Source organism: Andrographis paniculata, unplaced genomic scaffold (genome assembly GCF_009805555.1).
Source record: "Andrographis paniculata isolate CXL003 unplaced genomic scaffold, ASM980555v1 Contig71END, whole genome shotgun sequence".
Classification (NCBI taxonomy): Eukaryota; Viridiplantae; Streptophyta; class Magnoliopsida; order Lamiales; family Acanthaceae; genus Andrographis; species Andrographis paniculata.
In genome coordinates, this window is record NW_026137608.1 from 5,545,202 (window position 1) to 5,557,946 (window position 12,745).

The window sequence follows — 12,745 nt, forward strand, 5'->3', positions numbered from 1 at the left end:
AAATTATCAATTTTGTAACAAGATTTTTTCATTCCTAAATTCACTTTTTCCGTTACTAATGATATTAGAGACGGAATTAGAGATGAAATTACGTAAGCTACGTGAACTTTAAGAACGGAATTCCGTTACAAATATACTATTTTTTTGTAGTGTTCAAATTAAAATTTAAACAAAATCAAATCAAATCCAATTTTGAAAACAAGGGTTTGTTTGGTTATGAGTTTGAGAGTTAGATTATTTTATTTCTTCTTATAGAGTTGGATTTAAGGTTGAGAATATTAAAATATAAATTAAAATAATAATTTAATATGATATAAATATATACTTCTTTTATACATTTGTTGGTATGAATTTTAAAAATAATAGTATTTTAAGTTTAATGAACAATCAAAAGTAATATAAAAATAATTTTATTTTTATTTTTTGGTATAAAAATAATTATATAATAGTAAAATAAAAATATTTTTTTATGATAACTTAAAAAACATAAGTATAAATTTAAATGATTAAGGACTATTAAATTCTATTTAAAACTCAAATAAAAAGCACTGTACATGTCCAAGACCCAAAAATTTTGGGCTCCTTCGGGACATTTTTTTTAATAATATATATAAAATATATTTTATAATATTAAACTTTTTTTTTAAAAATTTGAGTATTTTATTGAAATTTTAATTTGAATGTATTTTGACATGGTATTTAATTAAAATTAATGAATACTAAAAATAATAATATATATATATATATATTTAAGATAAGATTAGATGCTAATGATATTAAACAAAACTAAGAAGGTAGGTGTGTTTTTTGAGGTATATACGAAAAATGAATACTAAAAATTTTGGGCTCCTTCCCGACATTTCGTGGTTTATTGAATTTAATTAAGAGTGTTTTTGCTTTTTGGAAATTTGATTTGTTTTTTATTTGAAAAGTAAATTTTATTTTATATATCATTTCGTCCATTCCACTTCAAAATATCTATTTTCTATTTTAGTAAAAGTAATCATATATCAATATCAAAATACTCTTAAATTTTACTTAAAATTTTACCTAAACTATAAATATACAATTACTTTTTGCATAACGTTAAAAAGACAAAAATGTTAAAATTTAAAATTTTTTACACACTTCCACCGACTAATAAAATATTATTATTTATTAATATACTATAAAACCCGAAAGAGTCCAGAGGAAGTGTATATATTTTTATGAGAAATAAAGGTGATGACATATTAAAAAAAAATTAAAACGAAATTTTTATCTAAAGAATGAGCATTCAACTTTCGGCGTGTATCTACTTTTTATTCAAAAAATTAAAAAAAAAAAATAGTAACCAGAACAAAAGTTTGTATAAATAATGAGAATGATTAATGAATGATATTAATTTTTAAGGTTTTTTATTTCCAAAAAATATATATAATTAACTAATGATATTAATTTCAAATAGATAAAATATTAGTTTAAATAACATTAAATTCAATAATTCAACAATAGACAGTGATTAATGTAAAAATTGATGAAACATATATTCCTAGGAAATTCATACAAAATCACAATGTAAAACATACCCTCAATCAAAAGCATGAGTTAATCAAATATAATCGAAACAATAAACTAAATATTTAAAATATTTCATAATCATCCATCTATCTCTCAACATAATCGAGAAGTTCGAGACTAGCTTCGATGGCGGCGTAGTCGTAAGGATAAAATAGTCGAATGCTATAGTCACCATTTGGCTTTTCCAAGTCGAACACAAGCAGTGTAGCTTCATTAGCTTCCATATTCCATTTGTTGCTATCCGGTCTTAACATTCGTCTTCTTCTAGTCTCAGCAAAATTGTACCAGCATATCATAATCTTGCATTCAACGGTTAACTGTATAGACTGAATTTCCTTATGACAAGGGACCGGTCTTTCGAACCGTCGAATCCATGAACCCAAGACTCCGTATTCATTCATGGTCCACACCTCACACATGTCCGGAAATCTCTTCAGAACCGCGATGCTGAGCAAACCGTTCGCTACGGCAATCGAAGCAACGCTGAAGCACCACCTATCAATCTCCATTGGCAATTCCATCTCGGTAAAAACTTCATTCGCAACGTCGAAAAGCAATATTCTATACGTCTTCGACGAACGTGGAATACGAAGCCAGTGGATAGATCCCGACATATAAATCGACATACCATCAAGGGCTAAAACCCCCACCGGAGGCTTTATTTCTTTCCATGAATTCGACTTTAACGAAAAAACTTCGGCTATTGAAAATTTTTCTGTCATCTTCACAATTTTGTAATCGTTTGTTTCTGAATCGTAGCCAATCCCGAAATACCTTGGATATGTAATGCGACGAGATGAAGAATTTGGAATGGATATCGAACGCCCGATGCAAGGATTGAATAGCATTAGATGAGTGGAACGTAAGTCATAACAAAGGACGCCATTGCAAGAACCGTAAATTCCCATTTGTAAAGGTCCATCTGAATCATCGATGAATTCCGAATTTCCAAAGGTTGCACCTAAATTGTGTTCAGGTAACACAAAAGTTTTGTATATCTTAAAGGAACCAAACCTGATTAATCTCGTGATCTTTATAATGCGGCCGATGTTGTTTTTGTTGCGTCGGGGGTCGCTGAAGTTGGATCGATGTTTCCTTATGAATTTGGAATCGCAGATTGTCGAGTTCCACAGTTTGCAGACGGTCTTCAGGCGGAGAAGAGTCTCCGGCGGAAGCCATGTCAGTATCTCAAAGATTACGTCGTCGGGCACAAATTTGGATTCGTTATCGGCCATTGTAAGGATCTGAAAATCAACAGAGAAGAGAAAAAAAAAAGTCAGATGGGTGCCTTGTAACTATGAAAGGGCTTGGGGTTTTAGGGTTTTTGTTAAAAGATGGATGTAGAGATAAAACAATCAAAACACATTTAAATACTACTAAATTAAAATTATATGTATATAATGATTGTGGATATTTTAAAATGTAAATCGGATATATTAATCGGAAAAGAATTCAATTGATTTTTATTGTTGATAAGATTTTTTGGTTATTATAAAGTGGGAATATGCCGCTATTGTGCGAAAGTGTACATTGGACCAAATTTAGTACCTTACAAATTAGGTCTGACAAGTAAATTATACATCACAATCCGTTACTAGACAAATTAGGGTTTCTTTCTTTTGTGAGGGATATATGGTCTAAACATTAAAAAGTAGATCTGTTCAAATCAAGTAGGTTATGAGCAGATGAAATATTTATATGTGATTGATTTTGAGCAACAAAATTAGTAAGTTTTGTTTTGAGTTAAGCCCTAAACCCTAATGTTTGAATTAGATTGATGTCCTTAAGTGGTACTTATATGTTAAGGCTACGTAGGTAGTCAAGTCTATCGGTTACATTTGTGTTAATTTCACTCAGTCACAAAAATATAATATAATTACAATATATATATTTTGATCATTATAATATAATTTTATGTAACATTGTATTATATAAAAATACAACCATCATTTAGTTAATATATTTAAATTTTAAATAATTTGTGATTAATGAAAGTTGTATCTTATGAATAGTTTTTTTTTTTTCAATGAAAAGAATTTTTATAAATAAAATATTTTTAAATACCTTTGTACCGTATAAATCAATATAATATTGATTTGACTCAATCTACATATATTTATTAAAAAAAAAAAATTAATAGTTGATTCGATTAATTGTTAACTGACTATATTAGCTAAAGTATTTGATAAAATAATTGTTTGACATTAACTGTTTATACGTAAAATGATAATTGATTATATTTTATACTACCTCATGTCTCCGAGGGTCACATTTACCTTTTGCGTCATTGTATTTAATATTAAAAATATTATTATATTTGTATAATTTTAGTATTATAAGATACTAATAAAAGTATTTTTGAAATTATGATATAATAATTAATATAAAAATATTTGCTTTGTGTTTTTACAATTTAGTTTTTGACTTTTTTACTAAATTATTTAGATTTTATATAAAAATAAACAATTTAATTTAATATAACATCGTATTCAAATTACTTTCAAACTAGAATCTAAACAAAATCAAATCAAATACAATTTTGAAAACAAGGGTTTGTTTGGTTGTTGGTTTGAGAGTTACATTATTATTTTTATTATTTATAGAGTTAGATTTAAGGTTGAGAATATTAAAACATAAATTCAAATAATAATTTAATATGATATAAATATATATTTTTTACTATATATAAATTTTGGTGTGAAATTTAAAAAATAATAGTATTTTAATTATAATGAGCAATTAAAATTAGTATAGAAAATAGTTTTGCCTTTACTTTTTAGTATAAAAGTAACAATGTGATGGTAAAGTAACAGTATTTGTGAAAAAGAATAGAATATTCAATGAAATAGTTACCTTACAATTTGATAATCTAAAATAAAAAGGTAACTTATTTCACCGGTACGTTACGCTTTTTAAAATATGTATATTTTCCGACATATAGAGTATATAATATTTTGAATTTAAAGTTGATTGTAGTAATCCAAATTAGAATTTTGGTTTAATATTTTTTGTGGGAAAAAAAAAACTAATGAATAATGAGATTTTGCATTTTAGAAAAAAAAAAAAGTCAAATATAATAGATAAAGAACATGGAAAAAAAGATCAATCAAAACCATAATCTACAAAAACAATTTAAATATAATATTAGATAAAAATTACTCCATCCCTCCTATATAATATAGGTGTACTGAAATTTAGGTAAAGTATAATTAATAGGTAATTATGAAGTGTATTAGTAAAAATAATTATTGTATACTAAAAGTAATTATAGATTAAGATTAAGATAACTAAATATTTTAATTAAAATTAAAAAATTTAAAATTTAAAATGTGATTAAAGTGTATAATTATATTTCCAAAAATAAAAATGACAAATTACGTGGGAAAAAAAAAAGAAAATATGGACAAATTATGTGGGACGAATGGAGTAATATTCCGTATAATATATAATACTCCATATATTGTTAAAAATAAATAGCTAGAAAAAGATTGAAAATGTTATGTGAAAATATGACATTGGTTTGAGATTGAAATATTAATTTAAATATTATTTTGATATAATATTTATAATAAAATACAATAAAATATTTTTATTAATAGTTGTATAAATCACAGGTTCGTTATCTAATTTTATTTTTATTTGATCGGTACAAGTTTTTTAAAAAGAATTGGTAAAAATATAATTTTTTTTTTCTTTTTAATAGTAAAATAGAGTAAAAAAAGAAATGGTATTTCATATGTCAGGCTATTTGGAATTTTATAAAAGATTAAAAAATAATAATATTTTATTAATTAATGAAAGTGTGAAAAGAGTTTTTGTTTTTGTCATTTAATTTTATTTATGAAATATTTATAAGTGTAATAATATGCATATAATTTAATTAGCTCATACGGGACATCTTTTTTATTAATATATATAAATAAATGTTATAAATATATTTATAATGTGTTTGTTTGGGGGTTTGGATTTTGAGTTGAGATTTGAATAGTAAAAATTTTGAATTTGAATAGTTGTATGATGTGATATAAATAGGTGTTGATGTGATGTTTTGAATATAAAATTGATTTTTAATATAATATAAAAAATAAAAAATACGTGTTTGATTTGATATTTTTGAAAAAAATAAATGGGATGAATAATGGAAATCTAATTCAATGCCCCTAACAAGCACACCCTTATAGTATTAAACTTTTTTAATTGTGTTTAAATTTTAGTTTCTTTATTGGAATTTTCATTTGAATGTATTTTGATATGCTATTTCATAATAAAAATATCAATACTAAAAATAATACTCCTTTTGTCCCATATATATATATACCTATTTGCTTTTTGAACGGAATTTTAAAAATATTAGTATTATATTGAAATAAAGTAGAAATAAAGGTAAAAAAAACTAAATTAACCCTATTGGTATTGTATGATATAAAGGTAATGACATTTATGTAATACTCCATCCGTCCGATATACAGTGTCTGCTACACTGTATACACGATATTTTAGAAATGATGTAATTAGTAGATAATTAAGAATGTATTAATGAAAATAATTATCCTATAATATAAATAATTATAAATTAAAATTAAAATAACTAATTAGTTTTATTAAAATTTAAAAAAAAATTAAAAAGTTTAAAATAGATTAAACTGTGTAATCATTTTCCAAAAAATGAAAGTGAGATAGAATGTGGGACGGACAGAAACGGCAACGTGGACATGGTACGTGGGACGGAGGAAGTATATTGTAAATTGGAAAGATATTTATAATGTTATGTAAATAATGAAAAAATAAATAGATAAATTGTTAAGCGACGAACATAGTATAATATATATATTTAAGATAAGATTAGATGCTAATAGTAATAAACAAAACTAAGAATGTAGGTGTGTTTGTCGAGGTATATATATTATGCATTTCGTAGTTTATTGATTTTAATTGAGTTTGTGTGTTTTTTTTTTTTTAAATTTGTTTTGTTTTTAATTTGAAAAGTAAATTTTATTTTATATTTTTTAAAAATCTATACTATAATTTTATAAGAAATAAAGGTGATGATGTAATAAAAAAAATTAAAACCAATTTTTATCTAAAGAATGAGCATTCAACTTTGGGTGTGTATCAACTTTGTATTCAAACAAAAAAATAAAATAAAATAGTAACCAAAACAAAAGTTGTATAAATAATGAGAATGATTAATGAATGATATTAATTTGTAAGGTTTTTTATTTCCAAAATATATATATATACATATAATTAACTAATGATATTAATTTCAAATAGATAAAATATTAGTTTAAATAACATTAAATTCAATACTTAACAATAGACTATGATTGATGTAAAAATTGATCTAATGGACAAGAACATAGATAAACGCATTAACGTTTAGAACAAAAACTAATCGATGAAACATATATTACTAGAAAATTCATACAAAATCACAATAAAAAACATTACCGCAAAATCTCAAAATGACACGAAATAATAAACTAAATATCTAAAATAACTCTCATAAACATAATTACCAATCTACCTCGCAACATAGTCAAAAAGTTCGAGACTTGCTTCGAAGGCGTACACACTGTAAGGATAATCAAGTAGTCGAGTGCTATAGACACGATTCGGCATTTTCAGGTCGAACACAAGCAGTGTATTTTCATTAGCTTCTCTCTTCCCTTTGTTGTTATGCCGTCTTAAAATTCCACTATTAGTCGAGCATATCATAATTTTGCATCCAATAGTTAATCCTATAGACGCAATTTTGCTATGATGAGGGACCCGTCCTTCGAACCGTCGAATCCATGAACCCAAAACTCCGTATTCATTCATCGTCCACACCTCACAGATGTCCGGATATCTCTTCAGAACCGCGATGCTAAGCAAACCATTCGCTACGGCAATGGAAACAACGCCATAGCGCCACCTATCAATCTCTATTGGCAATTCCATCTCGCTAAAAACTTCATTCGCAACGTCGAAACGCAATATTCTAAACTTGGTCAATGAATAAGGAGTGCAAACCCAGTGGATAAATCCGGATACATAAATCGACATACCCTCGATGACTGAATCCCGCACTGGAGGCTCTATTTCTTTCCATGAATTCGACTTTAACGAAAAAACTTCGGCTACTCTAGGGCTTACCGAACACTTTTCGGTCATCTTCACAATTTTGTAATCGTTTGATTCTGAATCGTAGCCAATCCCAAAATCCCCCCGAAAGTGAAAGCAACGAGATGGAGAGTTTGGAATCAATATCGAACGCCCGATGCAAGGATTGCATACCATTAGATGATTGGAACCAGACATATAACAAAGGACGCCATTGCAGGAACCGTGAATTTTCAAACGTAAAGGTCCTTCTGAATTATCGACGAATTCCGAATTTCCAAAGGTTGCACGTAAATTGTCTTCAGGTAACACAAAAGCTTTGTGTATATTGAAGGAACCAAACCTGATTGATCTCGTGGGGATTATAATGCGGCCGATATTGTTTTTGTTGCGTCGGGGGTCGCCGAAGTTGGATCGATGCTTACTTATGAATTTGGAATCGCAGATTGTCGAATTCCACAGTTTGCAGACAGTCTTCAGGCGGATAAGAGTCTCCGGCGGAAGCCATGTCAGTATCTCAAAGATTACGTCGTCGGGCACAAATTTGGATTCGTTATCGGCCATTGTAAAGATCTGAAAATCAACAGAGAAGAAAGAAAAGAGTCTATTTGTAACCATGAAAAGGGCATAGGGTTTTAGGGTTTTTTTGTTAAAAGATGGATATAGAGATAAAACAATCTAAACACATTTAAATACTACTAAATTAAAATTATATTTATATAATGATTTATTTTAAAATTTAAATTGGATATATTAATCGGAAAAGCATTTAATTGATTTTATTGTTGATAAGATTTGCTGTTACTTGGATGAAATATTTATATGTGTTACTTAAAAATAATAATAATAATAATAATAATAATAATAATAATAATGATAATGGTAGCAGGATCTTAAAGAATGATTGATCGGCCGATACGATGTCAAGTCAAGACGAAGGTCGGACAAAGAAGAAATATCGGCAGACGCGGAGGTTTGTCAAGACGATATTTTGTTAAATCAGTTGTCCATCTAAGGAGATAAGGCAAACAGAGCCTATCGGTTGGTTCGCTGTCAGCCGGTTGGTTCGCCGTCGGTTGGTTCGCCATCGGTTGGTCCGCCGTCGGTTGGTTCACTGTCGGATGGTTCGCAGTCGGATGGGCCGGTCGGATGGTCCGCGGTCAGACCAAATGAGGTCGGACAGAGGACGGCTGATACGGAGGTCGATCGAAAGAGGAAGTCGGACGAAGGACGGTTGATACGGAGGTCGATCGAAAGAGAAAGTCGGGCGAAGAAGGACGGCTGATACGGCGGTCAGTCGAAAGAGGAAGTCGGGCGAAGAAGGACGGTTATTACGCAGGTCCGACCAAGTGAGGTCGGGCGAAGAAGAATAAGACGGACGATACGAGATCGGACAAGAGACCAGATGGTGGTCTCTTGGTGGGGCGGCCAAGAACCATTTGGTCTAGCGATCAGTTAGTCTCTGGATTGGTCGGTTGGGTTATGCGGTTGGCGAGGCAAGACGGTTAAAGAAACGTGTCAATGAAAGAGGAATTGGTGGGCGGTTAATGTAACCAACCAGGCGACGTTCTGAACATTTTCTTGAAGAAATATTTAAGGATTTGAATTTATTCTGGAAAGGCATCTTCAATCGACATCAAATTCAAAAGAATTGTCACTACTTTATTTTCCGGTCTGTGGTTTTAATTTCCTATTTTATTTATGTATTCTACAGTGTTTAGAGACTCCAAATCTCAGGCACTAATTATATCAAATTCGAAGATAATTTCCTATTTTCGAATTTTACATTTTTATTATTAAAAAAATTTGCATCTAACAATATGTGATTGATTTTGAACAACAACATTAGTAAGTTTTGTTTTGAGTTAAGCCCTAAACCCTAATGTTTGAATTACATTGATGTCCTTAAGTGGTAATGATATGTTAAGGCTACTTAGGAAGTCAAGTCTATCGATTACATTTGTGTTAATTTGACTTAGTCACAAAAATATAATATAATTATAATATATATTTTGATAATTATAATATAATTTCATGTAACATTCTATTATACAATAATACAATCATCATTTAGTTAATATATTTAAAATTTCAATAATTTGTGATTAATTAAAGTTGTATCTCTGAGTAGTTTTTTTTTTTTTTCATGAAAAAAAATTTTATAATTAAAATGTTTTTAAATACCTTCTGTGTGCCGTATAAATCAATATATTTGACTCAATCAACACATGTTTATTTAAAAAAAAAAAGGTTAATAGTTGATTCAATTAATTGTTAACCGAATATATTAGCTAAAGTGTTTAATAAAATAATTGTTTGATATTGTAAAATGATAAATAATGATATTTTATATTATTAACTATTTATACGTAAAATGATAATTAATGATATTTTATATTACCTCCCGCATCTAAAAGTCACATTTACATTTTTATTATAAGACGCTAATATAAGTATTTTTGAAATTTTGATATAATAATTAATATTTAAATATCAACACACAAAAATTAATTGAGACCTTATAGTAGCTGAGGTAGTATATTTTTAAAAGATTGATTTCGGTTATTAGTTATTGACAATTATTAAAGTTTTATTGAAATATTTGTTTTTTTATTTCTTAAAAATATTTTAAAAGAATTAATATATTTTTTGAAATTTTTTTGTTCTTTTTAATTATTTTACAAAGCAAACACTCTGAGTGTTTTTTTCATTAAAATAGTATAAAATGTAAAAGAATAAATTATTTATATATATATATATTTATTAGGTTAATTTTTAATTAATTTATTTTTTATTAGAATAAACTTATTTTAATATATTTACCTTTAATATAAAATTTATGTGATAAAAAATATAATAGATTTAAATATAAAAAAATAATATCAAATATTTAAACTTCTAAAACTGGATTTATAAGTCTTTAGAAAAAAATATAATAAACAATTAATAAATATTGTAATAATAAAATATATTTCCTCATATTAAACTTCTCATTTACATTTTGCATTATAACGACATTTATAAAAACATAAATAAATAAATCAAATTATACAAACATCAATGAAGCCTAGTCTTGGACAAATGATGTATTAATATGAGTCAAATGAATATTTATTCTTAAGGATAAAAAAAGAATAAAAAAATAGGAGTATACAAACTCTTTTGAAATGTTGAGATATATATCATTTAAAAAAGCAATATTTTACTAATTTATCAAAATTTAAATGAATTTTTTTACTATAAAAAAAATAAATTAAGTTTTTAACTAGTCAAAGTGTTAAAAACTTTTCAAAAAGCTAAAATAGATTGTGTTATATTTATAATTTTTTAAAAAATTGTTCCCCTTAGATCATATATTTTTTTTGGTTTATTATTAAATTTTCTTTATAACATGCAAATTTGGAGTCAATACTCGGATAAACCAACCTCAGATGGAATTTTATAATATGTAAACTAAATCCAACTAGAAAAATTATATGTAATATGCAAGACCTGGAAGCACCCGACTAGAAGAACTATATATATATATTATAGACACGACCTGGAGGCGAACATACTTAGAACATGATATGAGAAAACGTTGTATGCGATTGAAAGCATAGATAAAAACATTCAAAGTTTCAAACAAAAAATCACAATTTGAAAACGACATATTATTAATAACAAAATCAAATATAATCTAAACAATAAATTAAATATCTTTTTATCAACCGGCAACATAGTCTAAGTTGGAGAGTAGGTTCAAGAGCGTATACACATGCATTGGACCGAGCTAGACGACGACAGCAGGTAAAGACATAATCCGGCCTTTCAAGGTCGAGCACAATCAATGTACCTACGGCACCATTCCTACCCAAAGAAAGTAAGTTCCTGTCGATGATAACTACAGAAGAAAGATAATCGCTAAGGCACAAAAAAACCTTTGCATCCAATACTTAACACTACAGACACAACTATGTTATTATAACAAAGTAGCCGTTGTCTCAGCCGTCGAATCCAAACTCCGTCTTCATTCATCCTCCACACCTCACAGATCATCTCCAAATGCGTCTTCAAAGTCGCGCTATTGCCAATTCCATCTCACTAAAAACTTCCTTCACAACATCGAAAAGCAATATTTTATACCTGCTCGACGAATATGGAACAAAAAGCCAGTGAATAAGTCCGGACATATAAATCGCCGCACCATGGATCAGCACATTTTGCGCCGGAGGTTCTATTTCTTTCCATGAATTCAACTTCAACGACAAAACATGAACAGATCTACCATATCCGATGATCTTCACAATCTTGTGATCATTTGTTTCTGAATTATATCCGATGCCGTATTCCACGTGACCAGTTGGTGAATTATTAGTGCTTGGGAGAGAGATCGAACGCCCAATGCAAGGATTGCATACTAAAAGACGATGATTATGATCGAAACTTTCAGATTTACTACAGCAGAAGACGCCATTGCAAGAGCCGTGAAATTTCCAATTTAAAATTTCTTCTTCTACAGAATTATCCCAATTTCCAAAGATTGCACCTAAATTGTGTTCATCAGGTGACACCAAAGCTTCGTGTATATTAATGGAACGAAACCTGATCGATTCCCTGCCGGGGGTTACAATGCGGCCGATGTTGTTTTTGTTGCGCCGGAAGTTGGATCCATGCTTACTTATGAATTTGGAATCGCCGATTGTCGAGTACCACAGCTTGCAGACGATCCTCAGGCGGACAAGAACCTCCGGCGGAAGCCGTGACAGTATCTCAAAGATTAGGTCATCGGGCAAAGAGGACAAAGACATGGTAATTAGGATCGATCTGAAAATCAATAGAATAGAGAATTTAGAGAGCTAGGAAAGAATCGATGAATCGGTACCTTAGCTTGTAACTTATATGAAAGAGCTTAGGGTTTAGAGTTTTGTAGTACTAAATTATATAAGAAAATAGATTTATAAGAGAGCATTATAGTTGGAACCTTTTATATCCCTTTTTTCCTAATCACATCCTTAATACATTCAAATTATTTCTTTTTAAAACCCTTATAACATTATCACATTTACATATTATCTTTACTACTTTATAAAATTTATAA

The 12,745-nt window shown here is 28.2% G+C and overlaps 1 protein-coding gene across 1 annotated transcript; it reads right to left on the reverse strand.

The window, feature by feature from the left end:
• Window positions 1-1,646: 1,646 nt before the first annotated feature.
• On the reverse strand, window positions 1,647-2,795 carry LOC127264847 (F-box protein CPR1-like). Its single transcript, XM_051294389.1, has one exon. It carries the CDS (start codon window positions 2,793-2,795, stop codon window positions 1,647-1,649), a length of 1,149 nt encoding a protein of 382 aa, XP_051150346.1.
• Between the last annotated feature and the right edge of the window lie 9,950 nt (window positions 2,796-12,745).